Genomic DNA, 19,435 nt, shown 5'->3' with positions numbered 1-19,435 from the left:
GGGAAAATAAAACATTCGAGGTTTTTCTTGTGCAACAGCGTTGAAAGGAATAGGTATTGATTTTCACTCCAAGCCGCGAAGGAAAGCAGTCGACACCCAAGGACAGGAAGGACCCTGAATTGACACACCTCCCGTCACCTTCCTCCTGGTGCCGGGGTACGTGATAGGATAGGCAAGAGCTGGTGCCACCACCAACACAATGAGCGAGCGAGCGAGCAAGGGACAAGCGGGCGGGGTCTCACAACCTTCAGCAGTGGAGGGTTCTTACGGGGGTCTAACGCCCTGTTGGTAGTCGCTTAGGTCCCCTCTCAGCGCCTCACAGAGGGTCTGGGGGGGCAAGGCGTGCGGATCCTCTCCACTGAGAGGTGCTGTAGAGTGGGGCGGTTGAAGCCGGCTGCTCCCCTAAGAGAGCGCCGCGGCGTTGTCCAGGGTCGGGATCGCCTCCACAGCCGGGCCCACTTCACCCTCCCTTGTTCTTGAAATGCCGATCGAGCATGAGAATGGCATGGCATGCATGGCTCCAGTCGCAAGCCCTGATTTCTGCGGTGAACAGTTCTTCAACGAAAGACCTTGTCTCGAAATGGGCACAGACTCGATCGCTGAAGATTCCTCGTGAGCCTCGAAAACGCACAATAACATGCGATCCCGATGCCGCAATGTCAAAATCGAATATCACATCTAAGAGAGCCCAGAATCGTAAACTAGGTCCCTTTAACTCTGGCGTGTCAATATAGAGCTGCTCCTGCTCACCAACATGGGAGACCCCGGCTAGTCTGTTACATCTTGAGGTTAAGAAAGCAGAGTACTGGACAGTACAACAAGCACAACAAGTCCAACCGAATACAAAGACCAACAACCCAGCCTCATGCAGAGACGGGGCCGAATCGGACAAAATAACCTTACCGTAGCCGATTGCGGTCACGGTTGCACAAAGCTCGATACTATGCGAGCACATTTCTTTGATCGATCAACAAGCTTCAAACATGTGCCCGAAGACCAATTCAGGCAAGAGAATAAGGCGCCTAATCTACAGTAAGTACAAGGGCCATCCCGTGGGAATGGATAGCCTCGATCCCCGCAACAACAGACAGGGCAGGGCAGAAACAGAAACAGACCAGAGTTGATGAAGGTGACGGAAGTCTGTTGATCCGTGTCATCCGCCCGACTTTGGGGCTGCGGAACCATGAGAGTTACCTTTCTACATCGGCTTCCTCCTCTGGAATCCTGTCCTCAGATTGGCCATATTGGACATTTAAACATGATCCTGATCATCATCATGGGGATTTTTGAATTGACCGTTGCAACATAGCGTCTAACCAACACCCTCCTCCGCAGCCATCCAATTCATTCGCAGACCTACCCTATCACGGGACGAGTTGTTTGTCATTTGCCCACCATCAACAGCGGGAGCTCCTCGACGCTAGAGATTCCATAATCTCGGTACAATCAATCAATACCTTACGGGTACCCAATGAGACTATTTTCGATCAGACTCAAAAAATTGAATCCCTCAAGGCATCACCGCCTCGTCAGTACATATGTTTGCTGTCAACACATTTGAACAATATGGCATATGGGTCCCTGGCGCACAACGCTTTGTTACAGTATGTACAACACTATCTCGCCTGATGTGGTTACATTTGCACTCGCATCTCCATCCACGCTGATGCTGGCTTTGGACGAGTTTCCCCACTTCCAAGGGATGGATGTGCTGCACGACACAGGAGATCGCGGGAACCGACGAATGAGGTGTTGCGGCCTTTCAGGCACCACGCAGACACTTTCGCTTTTTGCATTTCAATGCTGGGGACACAAAGATGGTGAGTATAAAACCGAGTCGTTCCAATTCCAACGGGTTTATAATTACTCATCAAGTTTCACTGCTTGTCCTTGATCAGCTAGCCGTTGAGGGCAACAAATGTGCCTGTTTTAGCAACTGGGCTGGAATCTACTCTGCCAGCTGGCAGCTAATAAAGCGGTTGTGTTACGATGAAATGCACACTTATCCTTCGACAGATGCATTCCGGACAGTTAGCTGCATACTGCCGCCGTCTATTTGTGGTTGTTTCGAGTGGTCTGGCCTTGAGTCTATCGGCATCTAGACCTTATGGCCAAGCCCAGAATTGATTCCAGCATGAAAAACTCCGGTGTCATTTGCACATTCGCATTTCAAATCACCAACTTCCATTCATGCAGGAGGATGCAAACACATCAATCTCTTGGCATGCCAACTAAACCCAAGCTGGAACCGCAAAGGCATCTCGCAGATGCATCCTATAGCATTTTCATGCAGGATACCTAACAGTTATTTGCTGCACCTTTCTGCTTGGCTGTTCCTCATCAGCCGCTTCAAGCGTAAGCACTTCTTTTTCCTCCATCTTTTGTTGTTTCACCCGAATGCCTCTGTCCCCAACCCGCCCGGTTTCTGCTAGGGTCTAATTGTTACAAGCTCCGATGGCGTCCAAGCCCGCCTTGCAGATCATCTCCAGTTCCAATCGGCGCCTTTCCGGATCCTGCAAAGTCTCATTAATATCATCTTTTTTTCTCTTGGGAATCTCAATACGATCTTGGTTGACTTGGCCCCTGCGTCTTGGCCTCGCTCCAGAGGGAAAGAAGAAAAAAAAAACCCGCACTTGCTTGAGACTGTCGCAGACTTAATCCTTAAAGACCAAGACCCAGCGTCTATGAAGTCATTATTGATCGACAACCAAGACACGAGAAACAAGGGTTCAAGGCATTGATTCTCCCCAGTTCGTATTGTTGACCAACCGCAGCGCAATTCTCAAACTAACTATCGTGAATTGTCCTTGATTTTCCCACATGTCGAACAAGTCCACCACTTCTTTTCCATGACCGTCCCACAAAAACTACATTCCCACATCTGTGGTCCCGACGATGCAGCTTCTTGACTTGTGACTCTTGGTCTTGAATTCCGCGATGTTGTGGCAGACTTCTGCCGATCTCGTGGCGGACTCGAAGTCGTCAAGTCAATAACAGCAGGTTGCGATACTGGCGATCTGGATCGGCGGTTTTTCTTAACCTGTTGTGACCTTGGACTCATCTCGGACCGCTCCATCCCACAGGCGTCACAACATAGATAGTTAGCAGGATTGTGCAGAGTACAAGTGCTGCATGTCCAGCCTGGAGGCTCTCTAGACCTCTCCGAACTACCACCAGGTCCCCTATGCGGGATTACTGATCCGCCTCCATTTCCAGTTGGGTTGTCCGCCATGGGAGCGATGTAAGAGTTGCCGTATTCGACAGATTTGTCTTCTTGCACTAGTTCCCACAGGGCTTGAGCTATGGCTGCATCATTAGCCTCGTCTTCTTCGGCCTGTGTTCGAAAACCGTTCTTTGTGGCATTGTCTGAAATGTTGCGAATTTGAGTTTCGCTGAGGTTATCTGTGCCACAACCCTTGAGGATCCTGCTCCGCCGCTCGGCAGCATCCGCAATTACTCTCCGAATATCTTCACCTGGCCGAGGAGCAGAGCCCCCTAGACGTTTGCCTGATCCAGTACCGGGGCGAGCTCGTCGCTTCTCTGCAGCCTCTCGTGCCACTCGACGAGCTTCAAGGGGTGGTATTCTTGAGCCTCCAAGACGCCGCCCCTCTGAGAGGAAGCCTTCTCCTGTGTAGCCTTTAAGAACCAGACCCTCGTGCTCATCTCTGAGCTGATCCCAAAGAGCATGAAACCTGGCATCGTGAGGGCCGTGGACTATGTGCGACAACTCGTGTAGCATTGTATCGACAACACTTTCGATAGGCATAAACTGGTTTTTATCCCCAGCATGTCGCAAACGAAGACATATCTTGGCTCCTCGGTTGATATTGAGACCTATGAACTACATTTAATATGGTCGATGACCTGGAGAAGTTCATCTGGGGCCTACCTAAAAGATTATGTTGTTCAGGATAGAACTCGGCCAACTCTCGGACTTTCCAGTTGCGCGCTCGCATTATAGGCTTCACAAGGGAAGCTACTTTCTTCAAGGTCTGCAGGGCATCGTTCGCTCTGGGAAGCTTGGCCAAGTGGCTATACGACAACACGAGTGCATCGTGTTCGGGCATGATGATGTCGTGCCTTTGCAGGGTAAGTTGTGGTGGTTTCACGATCGATGCAGGTGTTTCAGCGCAATAGAGATGGAAGAAATGACTTCATGAGCTAGGTATCATCTAGAATGCAATCTTGATGTAATACAAAAGGATTCATTATATTCAGGAAGTAAGTATTTTGGAGGAACCACTGGAGGTCAATAGGCCACGTAAAGTCTAGGTGCCTTGGGCTTTATTGCCCCTGGGGCAAGTGATTGCACGAGACTTGAACAATTCGCAGTTACAGACGCTGACGCAAGTCGCCTAGAAATTTCCGAGCTTCACTGACGTGACTGACTAATCACCGCAACTTGCATTCTTACGGCCGGGCATCGTTCTAGAAGATCCTCACAATGATGCACCGATATCGGTGGAGCTTTAATACCACTAACAAGATTTCTATCAAGATGGAGAGGCGTTTCTATTTGACGTTTCCCCATGCTACAGTTACTATCAGTCATACCTAGCTCATGGTTCACCACTATTCAGGCTTCCTCGCTACGCCTCTGAGCCTCACATAATGTATCGTCTCCCTACCAGAAGGATTACGACAGACCTCCCTCAGCACGCCCACGCATTCCTGCACAGCTTCCTCCCTCTCCTTCTCATCTGAAATGGCATCTATGAACTGACTTGCCATGAGTCTAATCCAACCCTCAACACCGCCTTTGTCAGTTGGTGTTGGCCGCCACTCCCGCTCAGCCCGTTCAACAACGAAGCCTACGTCTTGCAGCGCCTTTGTGACCCATGCTTCGTCAGGGAAGAACCATGGATCAGCTGCAAGAGCGGCTTCCATACCAATGCGACGACCAACAGCACTAAGAGCAGCAGTTCGCATTTCAGAAACGTTACCGAAACCGCCCATCTCGAAGACGAATGAACCACCAGGGGCCAGTGAAGCGTAGACACCCTTGAAGAACTGAGCACGAGTATCTTCTGGGCGGAGAATCCAGTGCATAGCTGCATTGGAAAAAACCTTGGTGAATGCTCCTTTTTGCAATTCTGGCTTAGAGACGAGCTGGGTAGCGTCCAAGACTACAAATAGTCAGTGAATCAGGGATAAGCAGTTAGGTTGATTGGCTTACCATCAAAGGTAGCGTTCTGAGAACCTTTGCATAGCTCTCTGGCAGCTTCAATCATGGAAGCTGAGCTATCAACGCCATGCATCGAACCGCTTCCCTGTGCCAAGATCTTTGCGAACTCGGCATTCAAGATGCCATCTAGACGATCAGTCTCTGGTCTATGGTCCCAGTTGGGACTCAAGTACATACCTCCACATCCGATATCAAGAAGGACATCGTCTTTCTGTAAATTAAGCCATTGAACAACTTTTGTTGCCAGCTTGGGGACAAAAGAAGCTGAGTGCTGGTAAGCCTGGATTTGGTGTAAGTGTGAAGCTCCCCCAACGACAACGAACACGCACGTTGGTAGACCATCTATCTTTCTGTTCGGCCATCGTTGCGATTGTAAAGAGTGTGAACTGTATGAATGAATCCAAGAGTATGAAACAAGAGGATTTACTGCCTCTTTATACCCGGATTGCTTACATGGGAATGATCAAGAACAATGCCAACGTTGCCGGAGCCACCGCCGAGATCGGAGCACTCAAGGTTGGAACCCCAAGAACGTGCATGATAATCGGATATAGAGGATTAAGGATTGGTGCTGCGCCTTTGCGGACTTGGGCACGGAAATTGTGTCTTTTGTTTCTTATTCGACGATTATACAAGGTTTTGTTAGATTCTAATGCTTACTTGTATCTATACTAGTATAGCATGATCCGAGTTGGACTCGTAAGTCTCATGAGATACCATTTTCCTTCTCCATGTTTGGTACCCCGCGGTGGGGTTGTATTGATGGCCTGTCACTTACACGGTTGTGTTTCATTGAGACAAAGGCGTGTCTCGAAAGTATTACACTGTGTCCTATCAGGTCATGCCTGTGAACTGATGCATACCACGTCGGAGGGCCAAATAAAAAAACCCTGCTCATGGCGAAGAAAGGTTGTTGGTGGAGGTGTCTCTGAATATGGAGAATGCAAAAATCGGTTATACTGATGTTCTCTCCATCTTTCTTCTATCCCTCCTATCAACCAACCTTTTCTCGTCTGATCGTAGTATGAGATACTCTCTGGGAGAGGCAAGAAACTTAGGACCTCTACCCCAAGTACTAAAAAGACTTGGGTAAGTTTGGGATATCTTAACGTCACAAGTCTTCTTTCTCTCCGAGGGCGCTCAATTGCTGATAGTATGGGACTTGCTGTGAGTAGAAACACTGTTGTTAATGATTCGAGTTTTGCGTACCTAGTTCGAGTAATCCTCCGCATGATACGGGACCGCACCTTGGACCTCCGTGATATACTGACATGCTTCAAGTCTCTTTCATATCGCCACTTGAACAACCAATCACTGTTCACCCCTCAAGTTGTATTGTGTTCGTCTACCATTATTCATAGTAATGGGTGCAAATAATCTACGTACATCTCTACTTCACATAGGTATTTCGTCTATAAGTTCCATCCAACACAGACAATTTCAGATCTATCCATCCCACAACACCTTGAAACAATTGAAGAATTCGATAACACCTTACATACTGAGCCCCTTGCAGAAGAGAAGAGAGAGAGAGAATATAAATCATCGTGTGTCGCGAACAAGTCGCTTATGCCCTGAATGTTGGGCCACGATCATCCTTGAAATGGAAGCATTGCGGACCTTGTATTAACCTAGATCCAGAAGCGGTTCGGAGTGACAGTGATCATTTGATCCAAACTGTCGCATACTTTGTGTCTCACGATCTTGGAGTCGTTCAAGAGGTTTGTAGCTCACTAACACCTTAGACTTGTCCGAACGAGAGCTGCTCCAGCCAGGCACCAGTTGGGAGCGGAGAAAGTCCTGAAAGGCGAGCGTTATGAGACAAAAGGTAAATTACGAGTAAAGTAAGGAGTCTATTGAATATGCTATCTGAATTCACCTTCATCTTGCTGTTGTGCTTTTCGATCTGCCACATACAACCACAGCTCGTGGAGAATACGGGGTCCCGTCTGTTCCCCCAGAGTCAAGCCGCGAAGCGCCGGATTAGTAGTTGGGTCGGTGACGACCAGCGAATACCTGGTGTTGTATGTTCTTTTGCTTTGCTTATTCGTTATATTTTTGGTGGTTTGAAGCTGTATTGTGGTGGTGAGATTTTGTTGTCTTGTGTCAGTCGCCCATCATCGACAGATGCTCAGAAACAATAAACACCCAGAAACAATGATCGAAATAAGAGACAACTTGATACCTTACCAGACTTTGATTCAAGTCGAATCCCATTCCGTTGTAAATAGTCCAGGCCATGGTTAGGAACCAGTGGCTACATGTTCTCCAGCGAATCACGTCTTTGTCCTCACATAGCAACTCGCTGCCACTGTCACTGCTACTCATTGTTCAGTGTGCCACTGTTTCTTCAAGTCTCAGCTGTTCACTTTACAGTGTTCGTTGTCCAATAGTTCAGCTCTGTCCTCTCGTAGAATGCTAGTTCCCAAAACCCTTCCCCTTCCTTACACATGCCCTTCAGGAATCAACCACTTGTCCATACCTGAAACACAGTTGTTACCACAATACTTCAGAACAAACTCCCAGAAACCACAGAAAACATCACCAAAAATGTGTCAAGAGGTCGTCCAGCAATGCTGCCATTGTGGTGACAACATTGGTATCTATGTCACCCCTTGTCACAGCTGGTACGTCGATGCACAAGTGGCTAACCGCGAGCGACGACATATCCCGCCAGCATGGGACTGTAAGTTTCGTATGAAACAGTTCCAGCCTATGCTCACAGGTTGTCCCAATAATAACATCTGCCTCTCGTGGTTTGGAAGCATCCTCCCAGGTTTTGGGAACGCCCGGAACGAGGGTCCTGAGATCAAATTGGCCCGTGAATTCGTCGCTCATGAGAAGTTGGAGGAATGGGAGGATCAGTTTGCTCGTGAGTATTTTCAGAAGAAGCCTATTCCTCCTCGCAAGAAGCCCGAGAGTTTTATGTTCTTGATTCGCCAGGATATGATGGGAGACCTTGAATCCGTCACGTCTTTCGACAGTCTCGAGTCTGCAGATACCGATACAGATACAGACTTTGGAGAAGGGAGTAATCAAGATGGCAATGAAGATAGTTACGATGCTGACAGCGAGAACTCAACTCAAGAAAACGAGATTTTGAACGATGCCGCCTCCGAGGCCTCTGAGGTTGACCCCGAAGATCTGTTCTACGGTGATGTCCCCGACCGTGCCCGCGATCCTGAACCCAAACTCGTTCGAGAGTACAAGGAGCCGGCCGTCTCTATCATGAACTTGTTCTTCTCTATGATGGACCTGGGACGTGACGGTGATTTTGTTGAATAAGAGAAGTTTCTGGGAACGACATTTGGGTGTAATTTTGAAGGATAGACTTGGGGACTTCCCTGGTGGAAGAATGAAGGCACTCAACTCGCATTGGATGTACAGTCTTCCGAGTTTTGGTGATAAAACCATAGAGCTTTTTTGTAACTGTAGCACAGCAACAAATTGATACCCCTAATTTCCACGCAGATATCATTGCTTAATGGAAGTATTTCTAATACAAGCTGACCTCCTTACTCAAACCATTGACAATCCCCCTTAGTCAGTAAAATGCAGTCATATTGAAACAGTATATTGATTAAACACGTCTGTCTATCGAGAAAAACGCCGTTCCATGTGCCAAACCTAACTTTAGGATATTCTTCATCACTTTCACGCCGACTTTTTCACCCTCTTGCTCTTCTTCTTCTTCTCGCCAAATGCCTCCTCATACACCTCAGCCGCTGTCTGGCCGCCGGCCTTTCTCTTTTGCTTGGCTGACTTTACGCTGACCACAGGGTTTGACTTGCCCTGCTTTGTCGCACTCAGTACCTGTTTTTCCGCCTCTTCCCAAGCAGGAGTATCTCCTTCAATCTCATATCTATTTTTTGTTAGCAGATGTCCTTGCATGTGTATCTCAGTGAAGCTTACTGGTCAAGGGGCAAAGAGTCAATGAGCTCTCTTTGCTTCTTCTTGAGCTCCCTCATCGCTTCATCACCACCCTCCTCGAGTTCGTCGTCCAATGTTGTAGTCAGAGGAACGTAACGTTCATCGACGATCTCATCGTCGTGTGCGCCACTAGCATTCTCGCGACTCACACCAAGACGTTCAGCCTTGGGAAGTTCTGCGCCCACAGCTTCAGAGACGAGACCGGCGAAGTGTTTAGTAACCTTTCGCATCATCTTAATGAACATAGCAAGGGCTTGAGAGGTGGACATGTTAATCTCCTGGGCAACCACATCGATATCTTTGCGCTGCAGACCAAGAGCCAGCATGACAGCCTGCTGGACGCCTGATAAAGTAACATCTCCCTTGATGCGTCCTGTGAAATAGAGGTGGGCGATGGTTGGAACAAGATCGAGAACAACGTGGTAGTCAAGCATGTTGTTGGCATATGACTCGAGTCGCTTCAGGTCGAAAGGGCTCATATAGACATCAAGATCAGCCTTGGTCAATGGTTGAACTTCAACTGAGTCCAGCTGCGCTCCCAACTTGGCGGCCTCGTCGATACTAAGGGCAGTGATAGGAGTGAATGTGCGGAACTGGTAAGACAGGAGGGACAGGAAACGCTTCTGGAAATCTCTGGAAAAAGCACCGAGCCAGCTTCGGTCCTCACTGTTCTCAAGGGGCCGCAGCATGACGCATGTGTGCTCACCAGTCAGATCGTTGGCAGTCTGTCTTAAGTAGACGGGCGCGAAGGAGGCCTTCTTCCAGAATTTGTGAAGAGGCTGAGTCAATCCGTAGCTAACACCAACATAGTCAAGTCGCTCGGGTTTCTTCTCTGACAGCTTGGCGAACAAGGGAGGCATCTTATTGATATCCCGAACCTTGATGTCATCGTCGAGCAAGTTGGCATTGGCGAGCTCAGCATCAGTAACTCGAGTCATTGTCTCCTCCATAATCTGATCCTCATCTTCGGATAGATTGGCGAAGCGCCCTTCGTAGTAGTCAACGAGCAGTTCCAAAGCCTTGGAACCGTATCCCATTGAAACATACTCAGGGTTTGTGGCAATACGAACCACTCGGGCACCAGATAGGGAAGCAAATTCCTCGTCTTGGAATTGCTGGCTGACAAGCCAAGGAATGAGATCACCAGATGGTCGCTGTCCTCGGCTCAGACTGTTAAGGACGCTCTGTCTGCTGATCTTTCCTTCCAGCGAAACCTGAATGACACACAGAGGCTCGGGTAGTCTGGAGCTATCCTCAGAAACAGGAGGAACAAGAACGAAGAGCTCGTGTGCGGGGGCATCACTCATGAGTTGAAGGTCGTCTGGCGAGTTCTTGTAGTGGCTAGCTACATACAACGCAACCATTTGCTGAAGGAACTTCTCGGACACGGGGTGAAAGGAGAATAAAGTATCTCGGTTGACGTTCAAGAGCTGACATTGTGTAGGGTCGGGGCATCCGTTGATATTCGACTTGGCCTTGGGCAGAGTCGCGTCGAGGCAGAGAACCGTGTTGAGCCACTTCTCGACAGCATCTCCCTGGGCATATCGAATAGGCTCAGACAATGTGATCTCTCGCAGCTTTCGTCCTGCCTGGAACTCCTCGGTCTTTGAGGTCTTACCAGTTGATCGATCAGTGATCTCCATGCCCTCGCCAGCTGTGGTAGCAGTGCGCGACTGGTCTCGCAACTGTTTGATGAGCTTGAGAGAAAGAGATCGACCTGTACCCTCATAACCGTTGATAGTAGAAGCCATGAAGACAAGATAAGGGCCCATGAGCTTCTTCACAAGAGGCAGAGGAATAGCCGCAGCCTCATCGATAACCACCAACTCGGCCTGCCCTAACACGTGTGCATCTTGAGGTCGAATGTACTGAATGGTCTGTCTGTGCTGTCTGTGAATGTTGACTCGAACGATGGCCTTGTTGAAGTCGGGGTTTGTACTCTGAATAATAGAGTAATCGGCGTGGTCAGCATAGCCCAACTCGTCAAAACCCTTGAAGACAAACTCAAACAGAGTCTTCAAGTTCTCAGGTGAGGGAGAGGTGATAAAAATGTTGCTGTATCCATACGCAACAGCAGCTGCGACAGCGACACCCATAGCCGCAGACTTTCCACGACCACGAGCAGCAGTAAGAGTAACTGTGCTCCGTAGGGTTTTCTCAGCGATGGCATCTGTGAATGTGATAAGAGCTTTGGCCTGGTCGACAGTCTTGGCAAGAGAAATAAGAGGTCCTACGGGCTGTCGTCCCTCGTTCTGCTCCTTCATGGCCTCAAGCTCAATTTGCGACTCTGTCTTGGGATTGTCGAGGTCCGGAGGAGGAAGCTTCTTCACACCCTTTCCGCCTGAGATAGGGAGAACGTTCATCTCGTCATCAATAACCAAGCAAGAGTTGCAGCTTCCCAGAGAGAGAATAAATCGCTCGTTGAAACGCGCCACTACATCGTCGTGGGCCTCTGTCCTATAACGTGAGTGGACATCCATTGACAGGCTGTAAAGCTGCTTCAAACTGTTCATGCCCTTGAGGAGCAAAACAACCAATCCACCACCCTCGACAGTTTCGATCGTTCGGGCGAGAATATTGGGGGTAATGGCCTCGAAGTCCTGGAGAATACACATGCCGAAGGTCTGACCTAGGATCTTGTCGGTCTCCTTATAGTAGGTATATCGAATATTGTGTAGCGATACGAACAGCTCGAAGGGGTCCTCGGTATTGGCTTCTCGAATTCCTCGCTTGATCTCCTTCTTGATCTTTTGCTCGCGCTTCTTTCGGTGACTGTAAAGCTTGGGTTAGCTGTGTCGCCTCGAGGAAAGAGATTGTCAAGATCTACTAACCTGGTGAAGCCCAAGAGCTTGTTCTTGTAAGCCCAAAGAACTGATTTGTTCTGCTTGATATCAAACTGGGACATGATATAATGCAGACGCACGATCACGTCCTTCGACCTGTCTCCCACCACGACGAAGAAGCTTCTCTTCTTTTCCTGCAGGCCATTTTGAATGAGCGCTGGAATGCGCGAGTCACTATAACGATGTCAGTTGAAGAGATTCAGGGCTACATCATAGTATTAACACTTACACCGCCTTGCGCTGCATCTTTTCAGGTTCGTCTTCAGATCAATTGTTCTGAAAATACGCTGGCGCAAATGCGATCTCGTTTTCGAGGTGGGACCCAGCGTCTCAAAAATCCAAAATTTTGGCGGTCGATAAGTTTCTGCCGGGCGGTGAACTTTGGTAAGATAGGTTGGAGTGGGGCCTCTACCGAACCAAGCTTCAGTCACCGAGAACTCTAGAGGTTGAATATAGTGGCGCTCAGTCTTTAAGAGGTTGTTTATGGTCTGAGGGACATGGATGTAAAATACCTTGGCCAATTTTGATTGACTTTGTAACTCACGAGATGTTTCTTTGACCTATTGGAGGCTTTCGATATGAGCTATATGACTTTTACTGCATTACTAACTTATTCTTGACATATCAGTCACAACACATAAGCTTTTGATATCAAGATCGACGTTACTTGAACCTAAATTACCTATGTTTGAGGACCAACAGGTGAATTGTACAGCTATTTATACATGACTCGCGTATCTGAGACGGAGGTCACCACGGAAGATATCTCAACCATTTGAACATGATGCTTGTTACCTGCGCGAGTCTATGGAAACATAAGAAAAGTCTCAAAGCGCGATGCCACAGCCCAAACTCAAAGTGAGAGATCTTCTTCTCCAATTCCCAGACACCACGAATGAAAAATATCCTTCGATATGCCCCGTATGCGAGAGATCAAAATGAGGAACATGACTCCAACAACCAGGGAAATATGTACATTTGTCTAAGTTCGATCCAACTTGCGGCGCAGGACTCGTGTCCTCTTCATAAGCTTCTTATACTTCTTCTTCTTCATCCTGAGCTTTCGTTGTCGTTTCACGCTGATGGCGTGCATGTCTCGGCGGCCCTGGGCCTCGTCGAACTTGAGCTGGCGAAGAGCCAGACGCTCGAGGAAGCTTCGCGGTTGGTTGTCCTGCACAATCTGAGGGCTGTGAGCCATGATACGGACTTGGCCATCCGGATCGATGGACTCCTCGATGGTGAAAAGAGCCTTGTACATCCGGTGTTGGGGAACGTCCTCGGCGGCTTCGATATCGGCAACGGCACTATCTGCCTGACCAGCAGCCTGGGGTTGAGGCAGAGGTGGAGGCCGGAAAGGCAGGAATTCGCCCGACATGGTGTCGATCTGGAGATACATGCTGGACTCGGTACCATCGGGGTTCTTGATATCAACCTTGTGCATTCCTTCCTGGCCCTCGTGTCCTCCACCAATGGTCATCTGAGCCATAGGCCCTTCCAACTGTTCGATAGCGCTGGAGAGAGTGGAATCTGTATCAGCCATCTTGTTGCTTCTGTTTCGGGAGGCAAAGATGGAGGCGAAGTGCTCATCGGAAACCGCTCGGGGCATGGTCTGAGTGACCGAGATGGGCCTGTGTAGTGAGAAGAAACTTGATAGCCCCAGAGCTGCGACAATTAGCAACCGTCCCTCCTATGAGCGATGTATATCCAAATCTTTACCTTCTTGTGACATGTGATGCGTGTTGGGAACGCTTGGCAACTTTCTCATGGAAGCCGCTCGATCGGAAGCATCCTTGCTGCTCTTTCGCTTTCGCTTCTCATTGCCAGACTTTGGTGATGTAGCAGCAGGCACCGACTGGCCAGCTGAGATCTCGTTTGCTCCGTTGTCAGATTTCGAAGGTTTTGAAGAAGAACATCGTCGCTGCTGATTTCGAACAAAGACGGGAGTGGTCTTTGAAGTGGCTGAGGCAAGGACGGAAACGACACCGGTCTGAGGGGTCGAGGAGACGGCTGAGGAGACGACTCGGCGCATAGAAGAAGGCAACATGATGTGTTACCAGGCGCAGAGGAGCCGCTGCGTGAGAGAGAGGAGGAGAGGGCGGGTTTGAGGGTCAGGATGAGTTCCTGATGTTGTTCGGTTCTATCTACAAAACCCGGATTTGGCCGCTTGGGAAAAGGCTGCGCTGCGATGGGCCAACGTACTGACGCTAACTATTTGTGGCCTAAGGCAGCGATAACGGCTTTGATGAGTTGAGGGCATAAAAAGCATCACATTCAAGGATGGGCAGAGAGCTAAAATATAAGAATCTTTACTCTATGTTTCTCAGCAATTGTCTAGGTTCTTGATTATAAGCCAATAATACTGTCATCTTTCTCCTACTCTGTTTTTGGCTAAGCAAACCACTCATGTGACCCGTTCAAGCCAACTCATGGGACGTTCATGATCCAGTTTGTACCGTGTTTTTGTCTACCAGCCTATCACTGTCCTAAACATGGGACATACCCCAACCAATGCACCCAGTTTCATCACGGGGCTTCTCCGCAGTTTCGACAGGGCAGCATCTATAGTGACTCAAAATGGCGGAAACCGAAAGCTACAGCGGCTATCATGGCCTTTACCCCTCTGAGTTCGATCAACTTCCGATGGACGCCTCGGAGATCGATTGCCGCTTTCTCATGAGTCTTGGCAGCCCACCTCGTGCTCGAAAGATAACTCGAATCAGACCCAATGTTTGAAGTCAAATAGGTAGCCATACGGTTTGAGTGGCTTATTATGCAGGGATTCAGTGTCTATCGAAACATGATACAGATCCAGCGAGATTCCTGCTTGTGTTCTCATTTCCTCATCACCATATACTCCCCCGACCCATGAAGCAAATCTAGATGATTCTCGAAAGAAACATCAATCCATCGTGAATACAGAAACACTTCTATATCTATGTGAAAAGAACCGGCAGGCAATCTGCGAAGCATGAGGTGTTTCTTACTGGGAGTTGACCCAGCTCAGGTAAGAGTTCCAGCCAATCGCTATGATATTGGCAAAGAACAGACGGTATTGCAAGGGGATGAGGGAGAAGTTGATGACCTGGACGGCAGGCCAGAGCATCCAGTTGGCCTTCAGGGCTGGCCACCAGGCCTTGTCGATTCGTTCCTGTGCACTCTTCCCCTCCATTGTGGCCATACTGCCAAGGAATACACCTATCATGACAGGTGCAAAACCAAGCTGATCGCAGGCGACCCGAGTGAGGACTTCCGCCTTCTTGTTCCCTGGCACGTTGACCCTGCGTGCGAGGAAAGCGAACCATGTTGTAGCAACCGGACCGAACACAACTGCGAAATGTCAACTATTGTCGAGCTGTTGGGCTCAAGATTGGAGGAACCCACAGCCACCGTAGAGAGCCATTCGACCTGTTCGGACTAGGTCATGCTTCTCAACGCCTTTCTTTTCAACGAGCTGCTGAGCTGTGACATCGCCTGTAGCAAAGAGAAATGCAGTGGTAACACTCTGAGTGAGTAGTGGACGCGCAGCCAACCTGGCGTTGTACCTGATTATATATCAGTAGGGAGTTACTGATTGATAAAGTCTTTTCGACTGACCAACGAATGAAAGAAGCCATGGCTGCTTTCAGGAACTGGTTTGGACGGAGTCGAAGTTTAATAGTCCTTCGGAGTAAAGATTCTCGAAAACCCGGGATGTTGGTAACAAGCCACAACGTTGAATGGAGAAGATAGTGCGTACTTGGTTGTGGGCGAGTCGAGCTAGGAGAACAGCTGGTTGTAGAAAAAGAAAGGTTCAGGGTTTAGGAGGAGTGAGAAATGAAAACAAATTTCTTATGAAGGATGGTTCTCATAAACAAAGCAGAGAAACTCAATGCTAAGCAAATGCACGTTAAAATTACAGCTTCAGATTCAAGAAAAGGTAATCGAAGCTATAGCGGGCATGACGTAGCATTAGCAAATGCGCTGTGATAGAGGTTGGCTCGTGGTATTTAGCCTCAAACTCAACAACCACCATCAGAAGCTGGACCGCGACCTGCCCGGGGCTCCAGACTTTTTGTGTCCCACTGCGGGAGCTGGCGATCTTCTAGGGGCACGCTCCGATAAGGACGCAGTGGGGGTTACATGCACACCGATAGCTGATTGTGGAATGATGTCTCATAATTTATCGCTATAACGGTACATATGTGCATGGGCTTGCCGTCGCGCGATGACAGGAAATGCGGAGCTGCCAGTTGAGGTCAAGGTTACCCCAAGATGCTAGGATATAGCCTGGAGAAAGAGGCTTGATATAATAAATGAAGATCCGATTGAGATATCGCTGATTGGACTCGTAGAGTTTGAGGGGCCTAGAGCTACGGTGGAGAATGCACTTGGATATATCACAGGTCTGTATACGACAACACTGCCGACGAGTCTGTGGTCTGCATAAGGTTGAATCCAGAGCCCTCGTTGAAAGTCGAGATGTCTCAGTGTTGCTAATTACACTTGATAAAAGGTGTTCAACTAATGCTGGTCACTACTATCGTTGGGATACGGTGCCATTCAAGAATCGAATCTGATACAGTCTAGCTGATACCACAACTCCAGTCTGCTCATCTGACCCAGCTGATACATCCCAGTCTCCAAGAATATTCCGCCATTCATGCATCATGAGGCGCCCCATGGAGACGCAGGTTCATCTCGCGACGGAGGGGTATTTGTCCTGTTCCTACGATTATTCTTCTTCCTGACATCAACAACCTCTGGCTGCGCCTCGGCCTCCTGCGCAGCACTCTCAGCACGCTGTAGCGTCTCTTCGGTCTCGTCATCGTGATACATGTTCTCTTCATCCACAAATAACGCCGAATAATCTCCATCTCGTCGCTCTCGGAGGCGATCAAGCCATGGTAGCTCTGGAAAGTCTGGGCGTAGTCGGTGGTCACAATGTGGGCAGTCAGGAGGGAGAGTGCGCCAAGCGAGCCATTGTACGATACTATGGACAGCAAGACCCGTGTAGAATGACTCCAGAGCGATAATAAGATGAATGACACTGAAGTAGGGTGTTAGTTTGTATGCAAAGCAATGAACTTCTGAATGAGGGACTCTGACAAGTTGACAAGAAGGGGAATAGTGGCATATGCTGCCAGCATACTCAACGACGCCAACTGGTCATTCGAAATCCATGTAAAGACCAACACAATCATACAAGCTGCCGCTAGTACCACATCAAAAGCAAAGGCCACCACAGGATGTGAGAGCTTGCGCGCAAGTCCATCGTCTCGTCCTCGTCGGCGAAGGAGGAACAAGCTCCCCGCAGAAGAAAAAGCAAGCGGAACCAGACCGACTGCAGGAGCTGCGTCGTTTGACAGAACTCCGTGAGCAATACAGAGGGGAAATGCGGGGAGAAATGAGGCGATCGCGACTAAGCGAAGAGTCCTGTGCGAAGCAGGCAGCTGATGGTGAGCCGTGGAATCAGCTTCTGAAGGGGTGTCACTGGGCATATCGAGATGATTTATGATGAACAAAGAGACTCAGTTGCAAAAGGAGAGATGAGCCAAATTGCTCCTGTAAGAAGATGAATCATATCTGTGGTAGTATTTGCAAAGCGGCAGGAAGGGACTCGTGATTAGACCCTTGTAAGTGAGGCCTGGCACTATCAGGTGGCCTGACCAATGGTGAAAGGAGAAAAGATAGCATAGCTGCTTGAGCGTAGCAATTGGTTCCTCCAAGCCTAACTGTAGCAGACCTTCAGTGAAGTCAACACTGAGTATTACTATTTAAGAATAAGAAATAGTGTTATCAACAGATTCATTGCTGTAAGTCTGCCTTATCATCTTAGAAAACGAACGCCATGCTATTACGTCAGATACACATTGGGACTCGATTACACCTAGGGCCGAGACTTCAACTATTCGCTTTTTCAAGAATAATAGGATTTAATGATAAATCATTGCTATCATTACGGCATTGCTGTGCACGTCCAAACAACATAAGCATCATACAACTCAGCAATCCCTCCAACTGTCCAGCCGTGTCGTCGATGAAACCCTTGTTTTAACCACCCCTAAGCCCTAACATCCCGTCTGAGAACGAGTACAAGCAAATAAGAGATACCCCCAAAACGCCTATAGAGAACCCTATGTATATAGCACTCTCCTTAGGTATCATGCTTCCCCGCAGTAAATTTGCGACAGGAGCTCAACGGAGAGTAAAGAAAGCCACAGCATACCAAGTGCTTGTCAAGAAAGAGAAGAAAAGATGAAGGACACTCAAGAACTCTTAGTCTTCTTGCGACCCGACTTCTTAGGTTCCTCCTGGGGTTCGGCAGCGGCAGCCTTGGTAGATGTGCGTCGTCGCTTCTTGTCAGGGCTAGCGGGGGCAGGCTTGGCTTCCTCAGCGGCGGCAGCAGGTGTGGCTGTCTTGCGCTTACGGCCGCCAGTGGCCTTCTTAGGCGTCTTAGCAGGGGTCTCAGCCTGCTCAGGCTCGTCAATAGCGGGAGCCGCAGCCACAGCTTGGAGCTGTTCAGCAATGGCATCCTGATCGTCGGCAGGTGCTTCGTTCTGAGCAGCGTCCTTGATCTCAGACATGGGAACATTAAAGTCCTCGGCGTACTTCAAGGCCTCCTCATCAGTCATGTTCTTGGCCAGAGGGTTACCGTGCTTGTAAGAATGAACACGGGCATTGTACAAGCGGAGGTTGTACTGATAGGCATTGTTCCAGCCCTGGACAGAGTTAGTGACCTCTAAGTCAATATTCAACGTAGAGTGGCTTACCTGTTTCTCTTGGGGACCCATGTGAGCCCAACGACGTTGGCCCTCCTCTTGAACGGCACCCTTGGGGGCCTCAGAACCAAGGTCATTAGCGATGATGGATCGAGCATGCTGCATGTAAAGGAAGTAAGGAGTCAAAGGACGCTTGGGCGCGTTAGGATCAATGGTTCGCTTCTTGCGCTCCTTCTTCTCCTCGACAGGAGGAGCCAGCTCAGGAATGGGCATTATCAGCTGCTGAGCGGCATGCTCGAAGTTGGCGAGGAGGTTGTCCTGCGAGCCTTCGGCAGTGGGCTCACCAAGTAAGAGATTTGTCTGGCGAACATAGTCGGCAGTGAAAGATCGGAGAAGCTCAAGAATAGTAGTCAATCGCCCAACAGCCTGCAAGGTAATGTTAGTAATCTGTCTGTCTTGTGTTTCTCGAGGACTAGAAGTGACAGTGATGAAAGGTCGAGTGTAAGTGGGTGGGGAGCTTGAGTGGATACAAGGACGCGGTGGCCATAGCTCTTTAGACTTTGTCAAGACATTGACTTGTCAACAACCAAGTCAGAGCGCGTCCCTGGTTTGTAAAGGCATAGCGCAGTATGAAGCAAGGCTGACTGATAAGGAAGTGAATATCCCCAGATGGTCTGGTTATGGCCTTAACGCGGTGACCGCTCGAGGTGTCCCGTTCTGCCAGAAGCCATGGAAGACTACCGGTTTGACAAGAGATGTGCCGTGGTATAGGTGGGGGG

At 49.0% G+C, this 19,435-nt stretch overlaps 8 protein-coding genes and 1 non-coding gene across 9 annotated transcripts in view; 2 read left to right on the top strand and 7 right to left on the bottom strand.

Annotated features, from left to right (window-relative positions):
* Nucleotides 1-2,791: 2,791 nt before the first annotated feature.
* On the bottom strand, nt 2,792-4,067 carry FMAN_01580 (uncharacterized protein; the record flags this gene model as incomplete). Its single annotated transcript, XM_041820556.1, has 2 exons — nt 2,792-3,834; nt 3,890-4,067. The coding sequence occupies 2 exons, from the start codon at nt 4,065-4,067 to the stop codon at nt 2,792-2,794; spliced, it is 1,221 nt and encodes a 406-aa protein (XP_041676921.1).
* Nucleotides 4,068-4,572: 505 nt separating this feature from the next.
* On the bottom strand, nt 4,573-5,724 carry FMAN_01579 (uncharacterized protein; the record flags this gene model as incomplete). The annotated part of the gene is made up of 4 exons (XM_041820545.1): nt 4,573-5,126; nt 5,177-5,311; nt 5,363-5,571; nt 5,639-5,724. The coding sequence occupies 4 exons, from the start codon at nt 5,722-5,724 to the stop codon at nt 4,573-4,575; spliced, it is 984 nt and encodes a 327-aa protein (XP_041676920.1).
* Nucleotides 5,725-7,100: 1,376 nt separating this feature from the next.
* Nucleotides 7,101-7,216, top strand: rrna18. The gene has a single exon (XR_005994007.1). It is a non-coding gene; the product is annotated as a ribosomal RNA (ribosomal RNA).
* A 519-nt stretch (nt 7,217-7,735) lies between these two features.
* FMAN_01578 (uncharacterized protein) lies at nt 7,736-8,470 on the top strand (the record flags this gene model as incomplete). The annotated part of the gene is made up of 1 exon (XM_041820534.1): nt 7,736-8,470. The coding sequence occupies one exon, from the start codon at nt 7,736-7,738 to the stop codon at nt 8,468-8,470; it is 735 nt and encodes a 244-aa protein (XP_041676919.1).
* A 369-nt stretch (nt 8,471-8,839) lies between these two features.
* FMAN_01577 (uncharacterized protein) lies at nt 8,840-12,204 on the bottom strand (the record flags this gene model as incomplete). The annotated part of the gene is made up of 4 exons (XM_041820523.1): nt 8,840-9,047; nt 9,098-11,887; nt 11,947-12,132; nt 12,188-12,204. 4 exons carry the CDS (start codon nt 12,202-12,204, stop codon nt 8,840-8,842), a joined length of 3,201 nt encoding a protein of 1,066 aa, XP_041676918.1.
* A 736-nt stretch (nt 12,205-12,940) lies between these two features.
* Nucleotides 12,941-14,002, bottom strand: FMAN_01576 (uncharacterized protein; the record flags this gene model as incomplete). The annotated part of the gene is made up of 2 exons (XM_041820512.1): nt 12,941-13,620; nt 13,675-14,002. The coding sequence occupies 2 exons, from the start codon at nt 14,000-14,002 to the stop codon at nt 12,941-12,943; spliced, it is 1,008 nt and encodes a 335-aa protein (XP_041676917.1).
* A 936-nt stretch (nt 14,003-14,938) lies between these two features.
* FMAN_01575 (putative glomerulosclerosis protein Mpv17) lies at nt 14,939-15,572 on the bottom strand (the record flags this gene model as incomplete). Its single annotated transcript, XM_041820501.1, has 3 exons — nt 14,939-15,285; nt 15,340-15,500; nt 15,553-15,572. The coding sequence occupies 3 exons, from the start codon at nt 15,570-15,572 to the stop codon at nt 14,939-14,941; spliced, it is 528 nt and encodes a 175-aa protein (XP_041676916.1).
* A 1,030-nt stretch (nt 15,573-16,602) lies between these two features.
* On the bottom strand, nt 16,603-17,435 carry FMAN_01574 (uncharacterized protein; the record flags this gene model as incomplete). Its single annotated transcript, XM_041820490.1, has 2 exons — nt 16,603-16,984; nt 17,044-17,435. The coding sequence occupies 2 exons, from the start codon at nt 17,433-17,435 to the stop codon at nt 16,603-16,605; spliced, it is 774 nt and encodes a 257-aa protein (XP_041676915.1).
* Nucleotides 17,436-18,203: 768 nt separating this feature from the next.
* Nucleotides 18,204-19,435, bottom strand: part of FMAN_01573 (uncharacterized protein) — a gene marked incomplete at both ends in the record, with an annotated part of 1,604 nt that continues 372 nt past the window's right edge. The window contains 2 exons of the mRNA XM_041820478.1: nt 18,204-18,656; nt 18,708-19,082. Of these exons, the coding sequence (XP_041676914.1) occupies nt 18,204-18,656; nt 18,708-19,082 (828 nt within the window). The remainder of the gene's footprint in view (nt 18,657-18,707; nt 19,083-19,435) is intronic.

The sequence above is a fragment of the Fusarium mangiferae genome, assembly GCF_900044065.1.
Source record: "Fusarium mangiferae strain MRC7560 genome assembly, contig: FMAN_scaffold001, whole genome shotgun sequence".
In the NCBI taxonomy this organism is placed as follows: Eukaryota; Fungi; Ascomycota; class Sordariomycetes; order Hypocreales; family Nectriaceae; genus Fusarium; species Fusarium mangiferae.
Note: the sequence above shows the minus strand (reverse complement) of the source record. Positions and strands in the feature narration are given on the sequence as shown.